General features: G+C 37.0%; 3 protein-coding genes across 19 annotated transcripts in view; 1 reads left to right on the forward strand and 2 right to left on the reverse strand.

Moving 5' to 3' along the window:
* Nucleotides 1–1,197: 1,197 nt before the first annotated feature.
* LOC113218184 (TOM1-like protein 2) lies at nt 1,198–10,205 on the reverse strand. 4 transcript variants are annotated; one of them, XM_052271943.1, is made up of 13 exons: nt 10,077–10,205; nt 9,318–9,487; nt 9,129–9,219; nt 8,829–9,019; nt 8,489–8,746; nt 8,242–8,366; nt 8,019–8,149; nt 7,735–7,888; nt 7,537–7,573; nt 6,194–6,217; nt 5,548–5,598; nt 5,303–5,459; nt 1,198–4,892 (listed from the first exon to the last, which is right to left on the reverse strand). In XM_052271943.1, exons 1-12 carry the CDS (start codon nt 10,135–10,137, stop codon nt 5,304–5,306), a joined length of 1,449 nt encoding a protein of 482 aa, XP_052127903.1. In that variant the 5' UTR covers nt 10,138–10,205; the 3' UTR covers nt 1,198–4,892; nt 5,303. The 4 variants fall into 4 exon arrangements, with proteins under 4 accessions (XP_052127903.1, XP_052127892.1, XP_052127905.1 ...); XM_052271932.1 differs by having other exon boundaries at nt 7,486–7,573; XM_052271945.1 differs by lacking the exon at nt 6,194–6,217.
* A 59-nt stretch (nt 10,206–10,264) lies between these two features.
* Nucleotides 10,265–16,011, forward strand: LOC113218182 (serine/arginine repetitive matrix protein 2-like). 6 transcript variants are annotated; one of them, XM_026438415.2, is made up of 8 exons: nt 10,265–10,437; nt 10,513–10,683; nt 10,852–14,137; nt 14,226–14,256; nt 14,356–14,864; nt 14,940–15,225; nt 15,369–15,419; nt 15,643–16,011. In XM_026438415.2, the coding sequence occupies exons 3-7, from the start codon at nt 10,880–10,882 to the stop codon at nt 15,398–15,400; spliced, it is 4,116 nt and encodes a 1,371-aa protein (XP_026294200.2). In that variant the 5' UTR covers nt 10,265–10,437; nt 10,513–10,683; nt 10,852–10,879; the 3' UTR covers nt 15,401–15,419; nt 15,643–16,011. The 6 variants fall into 6 exon arrangements, 5 of the variants coding, with proteins under 5 accessions (XP_026294200.2, XP_026294199.2, XP_052127832.1 ...); XM_026438414.2 differs by having other exon boundaries at nt 15,369–16,011; XR_008011643.1 differs by having other exon boundaries at nt 10,267–10,437; nt 14,940–15,419.
* An 86-nt stretch (nt 16,012–16,097) lies between these two features.
* Nucleotides 16,098–22,402, reverse strand: part of LOC113218183 (protein Malvolio) — a 7,111-nt gene continuing 806 nt past the window's right edge. For 2 of the 9 annotated variants that reach the window (XM_026438419.2, XM_026438422.2), the window contains exons 2-13: nt 21,523–21,696; nt 21,314–21,436; nt 21,006–21,232; nt 20,763–20,901; nt 20,500–20,655; nt 20,260–20,418; nt 20,124–20,171; nt 19,889–20,047; nt 19,374–19,808; nt 19,202–19,269; nt 16,641–16,751; nt 16,098–16,475 (exon numbers count right to left, since the gene is read on the reverse strand). In XM_026438419.2, the coding sequence (XP_026294204.1) occupies nt 16,688–16,751; nt 19,202–19,269; nt 19,374–19,808; nt 19,889–20,047; nt 20,124–20,171; nt 20,260–20,418; nt 20,500–20,655; nt 20,763–20,901; nt 21,006–21,232; nt 21,314–21,436; nt 21,523–21,678 (1,734 nt within the window). In that variant the 5' untranslated portion in view covers nt 21,679–21,696 and the 3' untranslated portion in view covers nt 16,098–16,475; nt 16,641–16,687. The other 7 variants (XM_026438417.2, XM_026438421.2, XM_026438420.2 and 4 more) reach the window with 7 other exon arrangements.

The raw sequence follows: 22,402 nt of genomic DNA on the forward strand, positions 1-22,402 counted from the left end.
GGAGAGGGGTAGGGGACGCGGCACGGCAAAGGGGGAGAGCAATAATTACGGCATACTCACCGACATATCGTGGTCGCGGGATGTGATTCTTTCCTGGGGTAGGCAATTCCGCCTCGCTTGTCCAGGATGTGATTCTTTTGGGGATGCTTCCCGTCCCGCGCATCGTTGTGGCTCCAGGCGGCAACGCCAGGGAAGTGCCAAGTGACAATAGTGAAATGATCAGGATAATAAATAAACTATTATGGGCGATTTGCTATTAATAATAATTATATTTGGCGACTTTTAAGAAATACGCACCAGCTCGTGTGTAACGACGTTTGGAGCCGAATCGTATTTGTCGTGGGAGGGTCATCGGCGTGCTCGGAAAGGTCCCCAATGACGTCCCCGGGGGCCCGGACGACATCGGCACTACCAGATTTGGACTCAGCGTGCGAGAAAACCCCCGAACACGATATTTCAGTCGTCCTGGTCGTTCCGAGGTTGACGGTCGGTCGGTCGGCCAGACCGGGTATCTAATTTTGACAGCCCCTTGGGGATGGAAACGTCAGAACGTCGGCGGTCGGCGGTCCCGGACCAAGTTCTGAACTCGACGTGTACAGGTGGAGACGACAACCGAGTGGCGAGTGTGCCAGGGCATGATCACTTCGGCACCGCCGGGCGAGGGATCGAGTCCTGGTCGTGGCGAACTTTTTTGTGGGACCTATCGCTGCAAGCCTGGTCAGTTAATTCGGATGCGGGAAAAAAAGGGGAAAATTGTCCTCAGTATCCGAACCAGCGACCATCTGCGTCCGGCGCGCGCACTCTACTCTGAGCCATGAGGCTGTTTGTTGTACGCTTAAAACAAATGCAGGCGTTGCTACCTATGGGGACTGCCGGAGTACTCCTATTTTTATGGTATTCTTTAGGGCGGGGGGAGATACTGTTCAGTAAAAGACTTGCAGTGTAAACCTAACTGTGCACTTAGTACACTCTCTCATGTTGTCTACTTGAAAGCACACACAAGGAACTGTGTGCCTGGCATGGCACACACTAGGAAGTGTGTGTGGTACCCACTTGGAAGTGTGTACTTGACATAGCGCCGCGCTATGTGGCGCGTACACACTAAAAAGGGTGGGTTTACAGTGTAGGTAAGGGGGATTGTGTTTTCTGTGTGAGACATATATTCAGTAATATTTTGAGAACAATGAAGTTTCAAAGCTCTATTGAAATTTATTTATTATCACAAAAAGAAGCAACTTTGAAAAACAAACACTTTTAGTGAATTAGGTATTTCTTTCCACTTCACTGAATAATGCTGCTTTTACCTTGCATGACTTGAAAGTGGAATGAGCAACTGATGGTAATAAGCTTTTACTTGAAATAAAACAAGTAACATCACTAACAAGGGAAGGTTTTCCGGTGATACAGTCAGATTTCAATGGCGCCTTAAAGTGTTGTTGTTTGAACCCCTAGATAAGGTTTGGCACTGGTTTTAGCTGCGCGTAGGGGGTTTGAAGGTCTTTGTACGCGAATTTGACTGAAAATTCACCAAATTTATAGCCCGATTATCAACTTTACATGCACATATCTCAAGAACCGTTTGAGCTACAGCGCCCACATTTTGAGGGAAATCATAACTCGGTACGTTCTTTACTTGTAGGAAATTTAAACAAAATAGAATATGGTCGCAAAAACGGGTCCCGAGAGGTGGTTACGACCCTGGACCCCTTTTGGTGACCCCCACCGATTTTGTTCAAATATTTTTCATGGAAAGTGCTCACTGGAAGAAAACTTCCTGCAAAATCTGGGCGCTGTAGCACAAACAGTTTCGGAGATACATGCATGCAAAGATGGCGATAAAGCAATACATTTGGGGGATTTTTGATCAAATTCGCGTAAAATGGCCTTCAAACTCCCTACGGGAAGCTAAAACCAGTGCCAAACCTTATCTAGGGATGCAAACAACTATACACTTTAAAGTGCCATTAAAATCTGACTGTATCACCGGAAAACCTTCCCTTGTAAGGTTAACATTATTTCTTTCCTAAGGAAGTGTAATGTTCCTAGATATTTTAATAAAAATACTCTTCAGGTTTATAAATCTGAACTATAAAAGAAAAAAAATAAATAACAAGCAGGAATAACGAATAAAGTTACAGGTGTTAATACACATAGTATATGTGACAAATACAGCAGCACATCAATAAGATTTATTACAATAGCTACATATCGATAAGTAACTAGAGATCTTCAGTCCAAAAATATTACTGTTGTATTGTTAACTACAATTATGCAGCTATGCAGTGAAAAATATACCTTGAGAAGGTTTTGTAACTTCTGAACTAATAAACCAAAGCTAGAAGAGAAACAACATTAGTACATTTTTTTCCTTTTCTATCTCAAAGTAACAAATTTACAGTTTGAGAAAGTTGCCACATCATCAAAGATATTGGATACTGGTGAGTCAGAAGAAAAGGTTGCTCTGATTGCGTTCCTATGTCAGAAAAAATGACTATGAATCACACCAGTCATATAAACTTATAATGATCTGAAAGACTAGATGGAGAGATTTTAGATGTAGCCCTGATCTACACAAATCTCTGTGGAAAATGTATAACAAAGCTATCTTGGCAGTCTAACATTCCAATCTAGAAGAACAATATTGATACTGCAGCATTAAAACTTTTAAAAGATGCAGTCGAAAGAGAATTGGCACTGAATAAGTAGACATTATCAATTGAGTAACTTTGAATCCTCTAGATTAAAATGATTCCAGACCAATAACATATGCAATGGGAATATGTTATCTTCAATCACAATATCATTATCAGCAAAATAATTTGAGGGCAACTCAAACTGAGATATTGAGACACAAAGAAGCAATACCCAAACACATCAAGGAAGCATCATTTCAGTCATTGCTCCCTTGCTGGCAAACCCAAAACTACAAATTTTGGAGTGATATTTTTCATATTTTTCCACAAAGACTCACAACTTTAGCCTACAACTTTTGAAAGCTAAATTTTACAATAACTTTACATGTTTCATTGTTTATAACATTGGATAGATAATTAAAAACTTTGACAAAATAATAGTGAATATGATCAAAGCTCAATGATATTTTAAAAACCAGATCTGGAGGCTTACAAATTGTTTAAAAAGATGTGGTGGTAAAATATTTTAAATATTATTGTAAGTACAAATAAATACAAAGTAACAAATTTCTGGACAATTTTAAGGGGGAAGCAATACAGGGGCTACCTCTAGTCCATACCCATTTCAATCCATGCCTTCCTGTGTGGAATCAGGAGAATAATTTCATTGCTTTGCAGTAAACATAATAACATGTAACGAAAAACAAGCTCATTAATGACCTAACCAAAAAAACAAAACAAATTATAACAAAATGGTAAACACTTCTTCAATTGATTGATTTCCATGCCAACTGCCAAAGTGAAAAGTAAAGCATACACAAATCAAATCAGCCTAAAAAGTGGTAACGCTAACCATCATATGTACTATTACCTTCCTCACGAGTTATGCACTAAGTACCGTACATAGTACAGAAAAAAATGCTTTCGACAGAAAATAATGCAGAGGCTTGAAAGGATCAACATAGGACCAAATGGAAATACCAACTGTAATTTGACCCTGATTAAAACTGATTGAGACTTATGAAATAGCCCGGGTCATTTCAAATATGAGACTCAAGAATATGCAGATAGGGTTTTACAAGTTTCCAACTCAGCAAAGTCATGGTCATTGTCATTGTGACAAGTCCGCCATCACATAAAAACATTGTACAAAATTTGACTTCCCAATCACCCACTTGCTAAAATCCCAGAACACAGACCCAAAATAACAACCAAACCATGAAAACACTAGGTGGGTATATGATTCTAAATTGTCAATGACTAAATCCATGTAAGATGGTGAGACTGTATACAATCAATCTCTTTAAAGGCTCTTTAAGGTACAGCATTAAAAGATGCACATTGAAATGATCTATGATGGAACATCCTGCAAGTGTTTATAGAGTAATATTTGTAAACAATAAAGCCAATGAGGGATTGCACTACATACTCATCCAGAGGATAATTACTAAAAGTGATGAGGCAACACAACAGTAGTAAAATCCTCATAAGCATATGTACTTTTATCAGATAAACAAATTGGGGAGTGGTACCTACATAACTAAGAGCACTTTGAACTTCAATCAGGAAGTAAACAGAATAAAAGAAGACCACTAGAACTGATAAAAGTGTGAAAAGTATACTATCACCGGGTATAAGAAGTTGATTTCACCATGTACTTTCATAAAGGTCCTTAACAAAGCAAACAGTTTTTTAAAATCACACAATCAAAACTAATGCCTTAACAATCTTTATCATTGGTAAAAAAAAGAAGAAGAACACTTTTAAATACAAGTATCTACAACATTTCACTTTCAGAAACATGTCCACCAGATAAACATTTACATACAAACTAGACAAATTATTTTGCACACAGCCACTATTAAAATTGAGTTCAAAGCAATGACATTCTGTAAGAACACTAATATTTCCCATCAACTCTCAAATAGTTCAAAAAATTACAAATGCAGTTGCAAAAGATGACAGAATTTTGCAAGGCAAACTAATAGCTGGGGTATTCCTCCCTGATAAGAGATTGAATTGAGTACAGCGCTTTTCTTAAAAGATATAATGTAACCAGAGAAAAGGGAAAATAGAGGGAATGTAAGAGGCGACTACATTCTAGATATGAAATAAAATGCAAATCATAACATTTTCTATTAATAGATACACCACAGACCATGTCACGAATTTATAGAGTCATAGAGATTGGTAATTACTTATATATAACAAAGTGCATTGGGTAATGACATTTGGTTCAAAGTGCAATCCAACACCAACCTGTTTGAACAGAAAAGAAAAAAAAAACTTTTAGTTTGAATTTTGGTTACAGAACAAAGGACAAATGAGAAAAGTAGATTACTACAGTAGATTAGTCACAGATTAAAGATTGAATTCTAGAGATTTTGCTGACTGTGCAAATTATACCTCCAAAATTAAAAGACAGTGCTTAATACAGAAAAATTTAGAATACCTCCCGACATTAAAACAAATAGGCACCTGAACTAAGTCTGCTAAAGTTTGTGTAACATCTGATTGGACTTGATTTGGTTCACCTTGCAAATTTAAAAAATGTCCAGAAATGCCTGTCTGATTAATTTCATTGGGAGATGAAATATTGAGAAGAAAACAAGTGAGATTCAATCTACAACCTACATTTTGGAAACACTATAGGATAAATTGATTGATACCTCAAAGAGCAAATAATGAAGCATCGTCATCTTTTTTGTGACGCTGCTGGGCACGTGTAGTGGCATCTGAAGATGTGTTCCCTGCATTTTCTGCAGCAGCAGCACGTTCTGCCAAAAATCTTTCAAATTCACTGCTTGTCATACTTTCTTCAGCAGGCTGTTCAACAAAAAACAAAATGGTAAAAGTAAAAACTAATTTTTAAGTGTATAAGTGAGCAAATTATACAGGTAAAGTAGATACATACTGCATCACCCAACCACTCAGCCATTTCATCAAAATCACTCTCCTTATGCATCTGAAAGAGAAGAGACAATCAGAACAATATCTCAATTTGATTGATTGATTGTAAATGTTATTTGTTGGTATTTTGACTACAGCGATTCTTTTGTTTTCAAGTAGACATGCTGCTGTCAATGCGTTACCAATAACATTTCAGTTAATGCTGGAGGTAGATAAGTAATTAAAATAATAAGGTTTTCAACTTCTAAGTTTACCTAATTGTTATAGACCTCTACTTATTTGTGTAAATTGGCACTAAAAGCCATGGCGTCATGCTCATCCTACTCTCCCCATGCCCAGTAGTGCCCTGCAGGTAGACAGACTGTCAGGTGTAATCAACTATGAAAGCTCATAAAGGATCGGATTCATGAGGCAGCCACACTTTCATACCATTCTTTCATAAACAGGAACCCTATCAAGCAGATTTTTTGAGTACAAGAGGAGTAGAGGAGTAGATTAGATTGTAAGAGAGACAACCAAGCCAATCAAATACTATTAACATACAACAAGATTAAGACAGATTGACAAAAATACACATGCAGGAAGAGAAACTTTGCTAATAAGACAGCATGCACAAAGGGTTAGTAGCAACGTTCTACAGGCAAGCTTACCCCGATAATTTGTTCCTGCTGAGACTACAAATGACACAAAAAAGGGGTAAAAATAAGATAATTAGAGCTTGTAGTTAAATACTGTAAGAAACCATTTCACATCATGACAGGAGGCACAAGAAAAACGAAGGTGTGCACAAACACATACATAAATCATTTTAAGAAAATAAATAGCCAAACACAACTAGCAGTGGTGGGAGCTACCCTTTAAACAAGAACACAATTCTCAAGATGAAGGCGCAGAGGGGAGCCTCACAAATCAAATATGTTATTCCATATCAAGTAGAAGAGAAGCAGAATTTCTCTTTTTAATGAATTTTTCTAGACACCAAATTGAAAATAACAAGCATTCTTCCAAAGAAGGTCTACAAAAATATGAAATTGAAAATATATGTGAGAAGAGGCAGAGGAAGAGCGTTGTGGACAGCAACAAACGGAATTGCTTTAAAAAAAGAGGCACACATGGCAGTTTTCTGAGGAATACTAATTTGTGTAGCAATATACCAAAATAAACGTTTCCTTGTCATTCCAAAATACCAGGATTCAACACACAGTTTTTGACCCTGCGCGCCTTGGCTGCTAAGTGTAACTCGTGTTTTTTCAGGATTTTGCTATCACATTGGAAAAAAAAAATTCCATTAAAGCACCATTACGAGAAGAAACTCTACCGTTTGATTTACTGCACACCACTGTAAGTATTTCAGTTTCTTCTGGGGGTCCTAACTTATTACACCAAACGGAGCACAATACTCGTTCTTCTACTGTACCTCCGCGTGGTGAGGTATGGAGGGGGGTGAAGAATGAGTAAAAATCAGGAAAAAACCACCAACTAAGTCCCTATGCAAAAGTATCCCTCACCCTCATAGGACACATTGGGCACCAGGTAATAAATAAAATTCAAGAGAGAACCAGTCAAACCCCATGCACTACAACTTCTGATTCCCTACATGCACAATGTAAGAGATTACCCAATAATCAAGACCAAAACCAAAAGCTCTACATAATCTTTCATAAAAATTGAAATAAAAATTCCTAATCAGAAATAAAAACTGTTTTTCTAAAAACAAAAACAAAAAAAACACCATTCGTCCATACATATTACCTACAACAGACCACAATTTTCAAATAAATATCTATTGTTACCTGATTTATTTTTAGTTTTATAAAAACGACATGCAACTACTAATTTTGAAACGTGAAAATTTTGAGAACAAAGAGAAGAATTATACCATCTTTTTGGGTGGTCAAACTTATAACATCAAAGAAGAACAAAAAACAAAAAGCATGCTCACCGAGGAAGCCTGACTTCTAGAGGCTGCTACTACACCTAAAGATCCACTCACTTGATCCGGCTTTAGATTGTCTTGGTATGTACTTCCTCTGCAAAATCAAAAGGAGTTACATGGAGATGCAAGCATAACATGTTGAGCCTTAGCATTCAGAACAAAATGTAACAATTTGTATGATCATGTGAGACTCAAGATGATTAAGAGTACTGTGCACAAATACGTAGACTGGTTATATTTTAACAAGGAACATACCCACTCTTTGATGACTCATATGTAACATTCCTAGACTGGGCAAACATATCAAACTCTGAGTCATCTTCCTTTTCCCTTTTGCCATGAGCTCCTTGCTGAGCAGATACACTTGTCAAATTTGATAACTGGGCTGAAGCTCCGGAATCAGTAACACCTTTAAAAAAAAAAAAAAAAAAGGGTAAAAAAAAACTGATTATGATTTGACTGACAAAATGTGAGTTACAAAGAGCTAAAAATTATTAACAATTAATTTAAAAAATAAATAAAAAATAACAATATCATACTAAGAGACGCCAGCTTGGAAGTAATTTGTTGAGGTGCTGGATCATCATCCAAATCAATAAGCGATTCCACCTGCTTTTCTTTTCTTTGATCCTTGTCTCCTCGTTCTCTATTACCCTGAAATCTTGAGTACCTAAAACCACGGAAGACAAAGAAGATTACGAAGTGGTCTTACAGATTTTATAATTTAAACACTTGAACTTTTCTCAAGGGAAAGTATTTTACCTTAAAAATAAATTATTAAGGAGGTCATTGATCCGCAGCAGCTCGGCGGTGATTTCATCATTAGCAAGTTTGCCAATCAATTGCACAAGGCGTTGTTGCATTGCATGACAAGTACTGTGCAACTCCTGAAATTGCAAGAGAGAAATATAGGAACTAAAAGGTGAGCAATTTACAACAATTAAACCAAATAATTTTGAGAAAGTAAAAAACAGGGGGGGAATAAGACTACCACATGTTGACTACATACTGTTAGAAGTTCCAGATCACTAGGATGCTCTTCTCTTGGTGTAAGTTCATTCAGCATTTCATTGAGTACAGCCATGTTTGCTTGGACCACATCTAGCTCACTCTGGAGTTTAGCAAGCTGATCAGGTGTCAGTTGGACGTTTTGCAGTGATTCTGGTGCTGCTGCATTTATGTTGGAAGGAGCATGAGCCCGCGGGCTTGAGGGTCGAGGGAGAGCAGGTGTAGCAGCTGCTTCCTCCCCAACTTCTGGTTCCTGAGTCTGCATAGGAATGTAAAGTTGTTCATCAGAAATGGATAGATTAAATGGCACTACTATAGCATTCAGAGAAACTTTCAGTTACCCTTTGAGGTGTATGTATCGGTGCCATTGTGTCCAAGTTAGTCATGGGGAACTCAATACCCTTTACTTTGAGATCACTATACACCTGCACTACGCCCAAAAGATCAGGTTGGTTTCGGAAAGCATCTGCCCAACTTTGAATGAGACTCAATACTTTTTCTTGGACAGCAGTAGGTGGATCGTTCTTCGGGCCTAGTGATAACACAGAACAATTGGTAAACATTTTTTTGTGACAAGTTATGGTGGAAAAAACTTGGGACGGAAGAAGAAAAGGTGGGAAAGGCAATATGTAAGGTCTTACCAATGAGCTTCACCAGATCTTGTACAAATTCTTTGTTACAAACATGGATGTGGAAACGTTTCCCACAGTTCTTCACACATGTCTCCAAAACCTTAAATGAAAATTGAACATCATGTATATCATTTTGAAGAGGGTTTACAGGTTCAACTAAGGTAAAATAAAATGTTTGATTTGAACTGAATCAATTACCGTTAGAGTGTACATGACAACAGTATAATTCCTTGCCGCATTTTGTTGTAGTCTCTTTCGAATGGCCTTTATGGCATCCTTTGGACCTTCATCAGTACTGTTAATAAGGTCACAAATTTCCATATTGAGTGCCCAGTTCTCTGATGCCAAGGATGCATCAGTGGCTTGCTCTGTCAAGGAGATAATAGTTTGAGAGCATTACCACAGGGAAAATGTTAAGCTCGTACAACAAATAATGAAAGGCAAGGAAGGAATGAATAGAAAAATTTTCAACTAGGTATTTCATTGAAAAAGTATAATTTAATATGATTGTAGTAAAAAAATTTCAAGAGAGAGAGAGAAAGAGAGAGAGAAAGGAAACTTCCATAGATAAAATGGACACTTTACAAAGCAAAATAAAAAGAACACTGCCAGTTTGGTAAACAATACGTCGTATTGAGGTTATGTTATGATTACTTGTACAGTGAAAGAGGAGACAACCGTGAGTCAACAGAAAAATGTAGTAGATATTGAAGACACAGTAGTTTTTTGATTGAATTATATAGTGCTAGAATGGTTTAGGAGGTAAGTAATAAATAGTGTTGCATAATCAAAGTACAGTGACAGCATAGTTTCTTGTGAAACGTCAAAGAGGTGATGCTCGGTAGAGTTTTTATAATTACAAGTCGAGAAATAAAAACCGAGTTACTTTAATATTCTAAAGAAAAAGTTTCTAAACCCTTGTAAAATAACAATAAAATTCCTGAAAGAACACTTTACCAATTCTTTGACCAACAAGTGTGGCAAAGGGATTGCCACCCCCAACTCCGAAGAACGACATGTTTGTTTTCAATGGGCATGTGATGTAATAGGGTGCTCAGAAGTATTTCACACTTCCCAGTCATCAGCTCCGTTGGTGTGACCACATCTGACCAAACTTCAGTATGAGAAATTCTTTTTGTTGTTGTGTTGTTGTTGTGTTCATGTTGTTGTTGTTTGTTGTTCGTTGTTTTTGGTCACACAATCATGTGTTGATGTGATGTGTGTAAAGTCCCACAGTGCTTCTACATTGTACTATATTGGTTGTTTTCAAGAGATTCTCTCTGTGTTCTACGACTGTGATTACATCTGACAAGCTACAGTAAGTAGAAATTGACTGTTAAATTTTCTGGCGTTCCCGATCTTTTTGCTGACATTAAATAGTATTAAATTACAGGATCAAGATCAAACTAGCTGAGTCCTCAGAAAATGGAGTTAGATAATTTTGACAACAGACCATCACGAAAGTAATCACCAAACTTTAGAACACAGCTTTCACTCAAGTTGATATGTCAACTGTATTTTTGTGAGTGTGTGATCAAGAACAAGAAAATTAGCAATGTTCTAGGTAGGTTAGGATTTCCTATGTTTTAAAATTGCTTTTGAGTGAAGTATTGTCTTATATTTCTTGAAGCTTGTGCCATTTACCATACTTGAGGATGGGAAGTGTCTCCTTAATTAAGTTGATTTAGTGTAATTTAGTATAATTGGTCACTACAAATGGTACATCTTTCAGGTGATCAGTTCTTTTCTGAAAGTATGATATGGATGACTCCAATGCAAGTGGTTTGTGCGAGGAGCCCGATGCTGACTTTTTTGATACATTTTTCGACGATGGGGTCCTTGACACAATTGGAGAGGTTTTTGCCGAGCATAAACCTGATGAAGCTGAGGATTCATCTCGTGATTCTGTTGAAGAAATTGCCAGAGTTTCTTCACCAAATGTTGCTCTGAGTGATAAAAAAAATGAGCATGCACCACTTTCAAACAACCAAACCGAAGATGGCCATCAAAAGGAAAATGGAATAATTACTTTGAAACCTGCGTGCATCCATGATCCAGAAAATCCTCCTGAATGTACCTCAGACCATAAAACAAATAAGAATTACACTGTGAAATCTGATAATGCCAGTGCTACCACCTCATTTGGCTCTGTGCAGAGAAATGCATTGAAACAGTTAAAGGAATTTCATAAAGATAATTCATCAGAAATCATAAAGACTCAACGTTTAGAAAATAGATCTTCTCTTCAGGCTGATGAAAAACAAAAAGTAGACCCTAAGCCATCCATTTCAATGGATGATCTTCTGGCTAAAGTTAAAAAAATACTCAAAGAAACACCTGGAACAGGATCTAAAGAGACACCCAAAGAGGTACCAAAAGATGATCTTCTGGCTAAAGTTAAAGAAATACTCAAAGAAACACCTGGAACAGGATGTAAAGAGACACCCACAGAGGTACCAAAAGATGTAAGATTAAAATTAGACAACCCTGACAATGGACTGGCGAAGAATGTGGATGAAGTAACTGTTGCAATAAATACTCCAGGCACCATAACCATCAGTAAGACCGATGCTGTTAGGGAAGAAATTAGTAAGAAACCCGATATAAAACCATTATCAAGAGAGCGATTGCCATGTTCTAATTCTCTTCCAGATTCTAGCCAAGAAGACCTGAGTTCTAGTACTGTTACTGAACAATCGATAATTGAGGAGGGTGAAATAAAGGAGGATTCTGTGCCCAGTTCTTGCATATTATCGACTTCAAATGGCAGTGTAAGTGCCACTAAAACTGCAATTCCAAACTTCAAGACAGGAAAATCAAAAGATGAAGCTGAGAAAGAAAATGATCTTACTTTGGAAAAAACTTTTCAAAAAAGTGGCAATGTTCAGTCTGAGAAGAAAAAGATACCAATCAACATAAAATCTCAATTACTGGCCTCCACATCAATAATTAACTCTGGTTCTTCCAGTAAATCTAGCTCATCTTCAACCAGAGAGACAAAGAAAGGAGAGTCATCTTTACTGTCGAAAGAAGTTTATTCGTCACTTTCATCTCTTTCCGATGAGTCAGGTCCCAGTTGGCAGTCACAAAGAGAGAATAACAAGAAAAGGAAGCAAAATAGTTGTAGTTCCGAATCTGAATCATCCGACGTTGGTAGGCGTAAACATAATTCAGAAGACAGAAGTAAAAGATCTAAAAAAAAGAAGAAAAGAGATGACTCGCCTCAGTCAAGACGAAGAAGAGAAAGCAAAAAGTCAAAACACAGAAGATCTCGGTCACGTTCCCCTTACAATTCTTATAGAAGGAAAATGTCTCCTAAGCGGCCCCGTTATAAACGGCAACGTTCTGGATCACGGTCGCCGGTACCTTATCGAGGTCGGAAATCTCCATCCCCAAGTACTAATAGGAGAAGGAGATCTCGATCAAGAGCAAGGACTAGATCTAGATCCAGGTCCAGGTCCAGGTCACCATTCATCAATGAAATTAGCAGATTAAAGAAGCAATGGGAAAGGGAAGACGAAGCAAAGAAAAGCTCTTCACGCCATTTACATTCTTCCCTGCCATTAGTGGGTTCTTGGCCAAGTGAAAGTACAAATACTACTTCAACCACAATAGTGAGCAATATGTTATCTCTATCTGGTGATTCAGTACATGTACACAGAACTTCTTACACCTCTATTGAAGCTTTCCCTCACGGCTATCAAGGATACATGAATAGTCTTCCTAGTTTTGGACCAAATCATTATGGAGGAGCTCAAATTATGGGTCCTGAGTACACATCTTGCAATAATGGAGGCTCATACAGTGGATTTAATACAAATCCACCAGTACCTGCTCAAGTAGTAGCACCTGGAATTCTGCAATTACCACCAGTGCCTGGTCTAAATACCTCTATTTGTCCCCCAATGATACAGGCAGTTTCAGATCTAAGTCCTCATATTCTTTCTGTGGATTTAACTACTCCTCCTCCAATAATACAGACAGTCCCAGGACAAAATCCTCATCTTCCAGCTCAGCCTCAAACATCTGTCTTGAGAAAGCAGCTTGACATACTGAAATCTACTGTCGCTTCTCTTCCAGAACCTTGTACTTCGCCCAATCAGTTAGGAACTAATACTGCCCTTATAATAACAGATGTTCCTGAGCAAGCTAAAAAAAATATGACTGAAATTCCAAACTCTAAAGAACCTTCAAAGAACTCCAAAAACTCTAAAGAACCTTCAAAGAACTCCAAAAACTCTAAAGAACTGCCAAAGAACTCCAAAACCTCTGAAGAACCTTCTAAGAACTCTAAAGAACTTACAGATAACTCTAAGAACTCTAAAGAACATACAGATAACTCCAAGAACTCTAGAGAACTTACAGAGAAATCCAGGAACTCTAAAGAACTTTCAAAGAACTCCAAGGAACATCCAAAGCACTCCAATAACTCTAAAGAACTTTCAAAGAACTCCAAGGAACTTACGAAGCACTCAAATAACTCTAAAGAACTTCCAAAGAACTCCAAGAACTCTACCCCTGCTTCAAATGTATCAAACAACTGTATCACCACTAGGAGTAATCTTACTCAAATTGTTCTCTCTCCTGAAATTTCTTTCAAGTCTTCCTCAGAATGCCTTCCTCAAAGTATAGTTTGTGGAAAGGAAAGCAGCCATGAACGAGTAAGACGCAACTTAAACGATGAAACTGGCTTACAACAGCTGCAAGATGAAGTTATTTCTGTGGAGACATCTACTATAACTAAAGTAGAGTGTCCTGGTCCAAATAACACTCTTGGAGAAGACTCAGATTCTGATATTATCATTGAGGAACCTCCACCCAAACCCCCGGTGGAGCTGATCTGCCTGTCTGCAGATGAAGGCAATGAAGATGATATAGGTAATGAAGGAAATGTGGACAAAACACGCAATAAAAGTGACGGAGGCATTGAAGGCATTGAAGTCAGTAAAGGCGATGCTAGTAATGAAGGCGATGAAGGTGATAATAATTTATACGACTTGGACAAAGAACTAGATAAGGTTTGTTGATTTATTTATTTATATTTCCTTAAATTTTGAAACACACACGTTGGCACTATTTTTAATTTGCTTTTCTTCAAAATTGCAGATTGACAAAGATATGAGTTTGAGAAGCACAGGTAAAATTCACCTAAACCTTTTTTTTTTTTTTTTTTTTTTTTTTTTGTAACTAGAATAAGTGTTGTGTATATAATTTGAAATATTTGTTTTACTCGCAGCCAAAAATACCAATAATAGTTTGGAAATACCAAATGATTCAGAGAGTAGTAGGAAAAAAAGGAAAAGGAAGAGAAGTAAAAGATCACACTCAAAGAGAAAAGAAAGTGCAGAACAAAGTATAGACCATGAAACTTCTAGAAAAGAGAAACTTTCTGATGTGGAAACAAAATCAAGTGATTCGCAAAATCCAGTTTTAAAGGAGTGCCTGGAAATGATTGACTCTTTACGCTATGGGCGCTTTGTTATTATTGACACCAACTCTGAACCAGAATTGTTTTCTCATCAAGAGACTGAAGGTTCAAATTCTAGGCTAAAAACCCGTCAAATCACAGAATTTTCATATACCAAGAAACCAAACCTAGAAGTGACTTCCAATACAAGAAGTGTAGCTACTAATACTGGCGCACAATTGTGCATAGATGTCTGCATTGGTACAGACAATACTGTGATACAAAAAGATTCAATGGTTCAAACAGACTTCAAATGTTTGGGATGTTTTGAAAAAAGGGTGAGTGCTAAATTTGTACTTGAACTGTATATTTTTGTTATCTTTTAATTAATTGAAAAATTGTTTATTTTACAGGACGTAATTGAAGAAATGAAGTCTAAAATTCTTGAACTAGAAAAAGAGCGAGATGATTTACAAGCAAAACTTTTAACCCATTCAATACCTGGACTCTGTACATCTTCAGGATTGGAAGCTGCTTTAAGTTCGATGGAGAGCACATCAAGAGCTAATTCTAGTAACACTCAATCATCAAAATCTAGTCGAGGTTCTTCTGATACTTCTATTCATTTACAATCAACTAATCATTTCAATGACAAAGATGATAGACTACTGAATGAACCTCAAAGAAGGAATAAGTCAGGTGAACCAGTAGTTGCTTTTGAGTACCATCACCAACCGCCTTACCTTCACTCTCCATTTTAGCACTGATGATACTGTGCCATATTTTTATTTGTTCTAATTCTGAATTAACTGTTTGTGTACTGGTTCTTTCTATATCCCTAGCGCACATTCAACTAATCCGAAAGGTGGAATAAGTCAGGTGAACCAGTCTTTGTGAGTACCATTATATTATTGCCTTATTTTCACTTTTCATTTTAGCACTGCTCATCCTGTGCCATAGTTTTATTAAAATTCTGAATTAACTGTTAACATATTGGTAATTCCTAGAGTAAAGATTATTTTATGAGTTTGTTATCTGTCATATTTTCTTCCTAAGGCACAGGTAATATTAGGTCCATTGTTTGTGATAAATGTATATTGTGAATTTTTTTTGTAGATTTTTTACCTTATGAATCTCAAATGTCTCCTGCTTCATGTGGAAACAAAAGGACTTAAGTTTTTCAACATTTACTTTGTAAACTGAGAGAACTCCTCATTTCATCAGTATCAATATGTGTTACTACTTAGATTTAAATGAAACTTATTTGTATCCCAATGCTAGGCTTGCTGCTAGTACTAGCTGGGATGCAAATGTATTTTGTACAAATCAAGATCTATCTATCTGTGTCCTGAAATCTACCCCGAGACATTTGTATTTGTCTTTCTATGAAAGATATATTTTTGCATATCATATTAAAATGATTTTATACGGTGGAAAATTTTCATACTTTGGAATAAACTTTTTAATATGCAATAAAATCAAACATCAGAGTGTTACCAATTACAAATACTATCCAATATGAGAAGAATCTAATTGGTCCGGATTGTTAGCAGAATGAAGAGAAACACATGTGGTTTTAAAAGTATTTATTCCTATAACAATAGCAAAATATATAACAGTACATAAAACTACAGAATCACATTTTTTTCATCTTCCTCTTAATTTGCAGCAGTCTTTTAAAAGAGCACAACTTTATTTTGAACTTTTGTTTTCTCACTATAGTCCCAGCTGCCGCTGCCAGCTAGCAATCTAATCCAAAATTTAAAACACTGATCAATTCGTCAGAGTTAAAACTAATCTGTTTAGTTACAAATAGGATGCTCGTGAAGGTATGGACATGGAAAAACTACGTCTCCCAAATATTGGAAACCATGTCTGAAAGTAGGATGACTCAAAGCTCACCTGCCTGGTATCTAACAGAATCTTCCAGTGCCATCACAGATGTACTTCTGGAACAATGTCAAACAATCAGTAAAAGACCAGCTTAATACAGAACAGAAAATAAATTTGAAATGAAAAATGGAAACATTGCTTACAACGCCCTAAAACGGGCATGTAAAAAGCCAAAGAAACAGAAGACAACAATGAGCAGCCACTTTGTGCATATTACATACCACCCCCAGTGTGAAATTAGTGAGGAGTGATAGGTGAAAATCCTGTCCTATCTTCCAGATGTGGTTGCTTCATCTTCTTCTTCATCCTCCTCTGCGCCCGAGTTAGTAAGGCTGCACACATCCCCAAAACAATCATTGTGCTTAGAAAACGAAGAAAGGCAAGGAAATTCAAGGAGCATACCCACAAACATGCTTTGATTTTTAGGCTATCAAACAATCTTTTTGTTGATTTCATAGATAAGGCAATGAAAAGATATGCTTTTGGCAGTGCAATGTTTTCCCCTCTGAATGCTGACAGCATTTTCAAAGTGAAGTAAAGAAACAGTAAAATCTTGAGAGGCATTTCTGAAGGCGGTCCGTCCTCCAGGAGAATGGTTTATACATAGTTTGTATGGTCTCTAATCCCTAATTCATCATAACTAGTTATTACTTTTATTAGCTCACCCCAGATAGCGAATGAGATATTTATTATGCTATATCGCTGTATCCCATCTAGAAATCAAATTGTGCCAATAATTGCAGTAAATCCTGTGAACAATGATGAATGATAGATTGTGATGAACCATCGACTGACTATATGGACCCTGTTGGATGGCCACCCAGTATTCACCTACTCTAACTTCATCTGCAATATTTTAGTTCACTAAAATTGTAGAAATAGATGTGAAAATTATTTACTTGCTATAAAATAAGAACAATAACCCAATTTTACCTACAGTAACAAATTTACTATATGAAAAGGAAAAACAAAGGTTATTATGGCAAACATAATATTTTCTTTTAACATGCTGAAAAAGTAACACAATACAACCTATGTTATGAAGTGGATGACAAATACCGTTGATATAAAAAATAAATAAATACAACTATCTACCAATCAACCAATTGGAAATATCAAAATTTCTGTGTAAGTAATGACTTAAGGCGTATTTTATAGATGGGTGCTTCAAATGTGTGAAAATACAGTTTCAAGTATGGCATGCATAGATATTTGCCAATAATAGTCAACAACTAAGACCCCAAATTTTACAAGCAGCAGGCAGACCTACCCTCTGAGCAGTAGGAGTTTGTGGATTAGGCATTACTTGCTTGGGTGCTTAGAGGAAACACATGGGGGATAGGGATAGAGTATATCAAAAAGCATGCACCAGCTAAAAAACTTTTATTGTCAAGCACCTCCCTTGGTTCCCAATGGAAAAAAAAATCTAGATAGGTACTCAGTCATAAGAAAACATAGACTTCAAAAAGGACACTACCTTGACAAGAATTAACAAAAGGCAAGCAAACTAAAGTTATAACTGCCAGCAAACACACTAACAGCTTCAAAATGAGATCAAGTATGAGATCGCCTACATGACTTGCTCACAAGTTCCTGAATACAGGCTTACACAAAGGTTTAAGTGTTACTCTATTCTTTTCATGAACACTTTCAAATGAGGCACTATATTTAATTCTTATGCCTCCACAAACAAAAGTAGATTAATTACACACTAGCTTGCAGAGTACCTTCATTAAGAACACTTACTTCTAAAGGTGGAAAAACAAAACAAAACAAATACTAGCCAGCTCATTCATGCTGTTAAAGAAAGCTTTGAAGTTGAGGCTGCTTTCAAAGAGTAAATACTACTTTTCAAGAACATAATGATAGTTAACATTGTACACACCTTATCAACTATTGTAATTATTTGACCAATTCATTTAAGATCTGCAACTCTTCTCAACAATTGTATTTTTCTACCATTAAAACAGATGACTACTATCAGGAGTCACTGCCAGAGGTCTATATTTTCTAGTGCAATTAAAAATGGAATGGATTTGCCTCTGGTAACATCAGGGTGGCAGCAAACATCAAAATCTGATCATTTTAAACGCTACCAAAATTCAAAACTAGATATTTCTCTAACTCTTTTTAGTATTCACTCTCATGCAAAAATAATATTATCACATTCATAAACAGGAGGTAAATGAGACTGCTACACCAATTATTACTTTTAGCATGCAATATTCTTGCTCATTGAGAGCTTCAAGAAATGTAGTGTAAATCATGCTTTAACCTGCGGTAATTCTTCTTCAGACCTGAAAAAGCCAATGAATTTTTTGCATAATTTGAGTTGCATATTAAAAACAGCATTTATACTGCTCTTGAACAAAAATTGTGAAGATAAAATTTGTGCAGAAATATGGAGAGAACAGCCACCAAGATAGTCATGCAATTTGGCTTCAGGATGAAATGCATGAACACAACATAACATATAGAAGCAAAGCATAATCATCACATCATGCAACATCAAGTAAGCATCATAAGCAGTAATACAACAGTAAGATAAGTGTTTTCTTTTTAAATGCACATTGAAAAGTTGTATTTTCACAGTTAATGTAGGTACTATATTTGGAAGCTTCAAAACGGTAATGAATGTGTGTAATGTGTAATAACTCCAAATCAAAAGAGAAATGGGCATTCCTTGGGGAACCTCTCATCAAAGATGAAAATGCCATGTTGACAACACAGAAGCATATCGTAGATGATTTTCTTTAAAAGCGTATCCTCAAACTGCTCTTACCTTGAGTAGTTTGACTGGTTGCTGAGTACAAAGGTTGTTGCTGACGAATAGATATATTTCTCCACAAACTGAAAAAAGGCCGGGAAAAAACAAAAGAAAACAAGGCAAATAAGAGAAAGTAGTTGGCACATAGTAAAATGTTATTATTTTCAGACAGTCAAATTGTACTCACCCAGCTGTTAGAAAAACTCTTGACAATACCCAAGCTTGCCAACATATGAAGGAATAGGTATATGCAAAGACACAAGTAAAATACTCCAAAGATGGCAACTCCTGAGTATACAGCCCAACCAACAGACCACCCAGCTACAAGATTGACTACGTAGTATATATTGATTCCAATCACAACAGTAGCTAATAGCATTGAAGCAATTATTGTGACTGGGCCACTGACAAAATCACCCATGATGGCTCTACTACTTGTGAAAGCGATGGTTGGAATCAGAGCAAATGGTAACTGAAGGCTCATAATTGAATTCAAATAGTTATTCATGTTGTTCATATCATCAATATTACTGTAATAAGCAACAAAGAATGTTGGGATGATGGCAACTGTTCGGGTCAAAAGAACTCTCTTCCAGCGAGCCCATTGCAGGTTAAGGAAACCCTGAAAAAAATTAATAATTAAAATGCTGGAAGAGTGTTTGAAAGTAAAAGCAAAACAATTTCCCCCACAAAAGCCCTTACCTCCATAGCAAACTGACCAGAATAACATCCAGTCATTGTACTGGATTGACCAGCAGCCAGAATACCCACAGCCCAAATATACATTGCTGCTATGCCAAATTGACATCCAAGAAATATACCACCATTATAAATATCTGCATCAACCAATTCATAGTCATCCTGTAAACAAAAATAAAATCTTTTGTGAAGGCATAAATTTAACAAGAGGAAAAAAATACATAGAAAAGAAACTTACAGGGAAAATGTCTGCCATGCTGTTTCCATTAGAAAGGCACACATTACGCTGGTAAGGGAAAATAAATTAGTGTGCTTTGATAAAACAAGTTGATAGATCAAAATGAAAAATATTAATAATCAGATGACACACATACCACTTCTTGGTTTGTTTTGTTATGGAGGCCCGCAGCAAAAACAGACACAACAAAAACGTTGATAATAAACGATACAAACAAAGCTATACAGGCTTCAATGAAGAAGTAGCGATTAGCTTCTTTGACTTTTTCAGATTTTTTGCGGTCAATTTGACGAGACTGTGGAGAAAGAAAAATTTAAGAAATCTGAACATAACTGTAATGAAATTTTTAAAACAGAAACAATGGGGTGCCACTCACTTTGACAAGAGCAGAATGAAGATACATATTATGTGGCATGATGACAGCTCCAACAATTCCCACTGCCTGCATAAGGGCTTTACTGTCACAATCCTCACACCAAGGTATAAACATACCTTTCAAAACCTCTACTTGGTCTGGTCCAACAACAATATACTGAAACAGATGAAGACTTAAGTAGTAGTTTGAATAAATATAAGCACAATATATAAATTAGAAAATGCTCAAGTAAAGTCAAGGTGTAGTGATATCACTATCATTACTTCGTATCCAAAGGAAATTGCCATCACGGTGATGAGAAATCCAAATAGACACTCCAACTTTCTGAGACCGTATCTGTCTAACAGCAGAAATGTGAAGGTGTCCACAGCAGTGATCAAGACTCCAGCCCATAATGGGATGCTGAAAAATAATAAATTTTATAACAGATAAAATTAGGATGAACTGCACAAAACCTCCTGCAATTTAAAATTGATTGAAAATAAGAGTCATTTTGGACAACTTACAGTTTATTACTAAGTAAATAGAGAGCAATAGCTGTTCCAATAACTTCTTGCATGTCAGATCCAATGATTGCAATCTCAACCATCAGCCACACAAATATTCTGGGAAGTTTTTGGTACTGACGATAACACATTTCAGCCAGATGAAGGCCAGTTACAACTCCTAATCTAGCGGATAGCCTTTGTATCATGAGGCCTAGCAATGTTGCAGACAAAAGAACCCAAAGTAGCTGCCACAACAACAATTTTGTTAATGGAAGGAACAGATAAGATAAAAAATAACAAAATTCAGATTATTTTCTGCCAGTTACCTTATACATAGCAACGGAACCAGACTCCAAGTCAGATTGGATATTGCCAGGGTCTAGGTATGCTATGCTCATCAAGAACCCAGGACCTGTGAATGCCCATAGTTTTCTAAAGCTAAAGCCTTTCTGCAAGCAACCATAGAAATTTGGAGTAATTAATTGGATTGCAAAAAATAACATAAGATGTTAGATTTTAATAATGCACAGCTAACCATTTCAACTTCTGGGATTAGAATTTGGTGGTCTTTGAAGTAGGCCTGTTTAGCTGGAGGAGTAAGGTTTGTATTTTCATCAGCCAACATTGCTGGGTTGACAACTCCCTCCCGATACCTTTTCGGCCCATTCTGATCTTCTTCGTTGGTTCCCATTTCAAATAAGGTTTAGACCTGAAAAACAAGCATTCATGTGGCAATAAGTTATTTTGTATCAAACTACAAAAATGTATTTGATGACATTATTAATAAAAATAACCAAAAAGATGAAATTAAAAACTTGTTTATAAGGAAATTTTGTACCTATTTGCAAAATAAAATCACAAAAGAAAAAGAACTTGATTGAAACGTGACTATTTCGTACTATTACTGGCGAGAAAAGATCTAATCAGTTTGAATGGAAACATAAGCTTAAGTCGTTCAATAACTTAACCTCAACAGGAACGGGCCTAAGTAAGGACAAACACGGAGCACATGGACGCGAGGACGACGGGACGCAACGAGGCCAGACTGAGTATGGATGTCAACCGAGGCGAAAGACACACCGTCGTAGTCGGAAACTGCCGTCTATCAGCTGATGGCCCATGCCATCCCAACCTGGCGGAGGCACTGTGTCAACACGGTGAACCCGAGCAGAGCAGAGACTCCCCGTGACGGCGACGAGAGACGAGGCAGTGCAGCAGCAACAACAACAGCTGCTTTGGCTCGCCCTCTGCAGAAGGCAACACCTCACCTGTGATTGTTCTCTCTTCGCAATCACCCTGGCACCTTACGTCCCCATCATCATCTGCCGTGTCCTGCGTCTGCGCTAAAGGTGAGGCGCGGACATCACATCACAAAAAGGTCTGCTGGGAGGGGGGAGCGGGAAAGAGCAGGGGCG

Source organism: Frankliniella occidentalis, unplaced genomic scaffold, assembly GCF_000697945.3.
Source record: "Frankliniella occidentalis isolate FOCC.00 unplaced genomic scaffold, Focc_3.1 Scaffold6, whole genome shotgun sequence".
In the NCBI taxonomy this organism is placed as follows: Eukaryota; Metazoa; Arthropoda; class Insecta; order Thysanoptera; family Thripidae; genus Frankliniella; species Frankliniella occidentalis.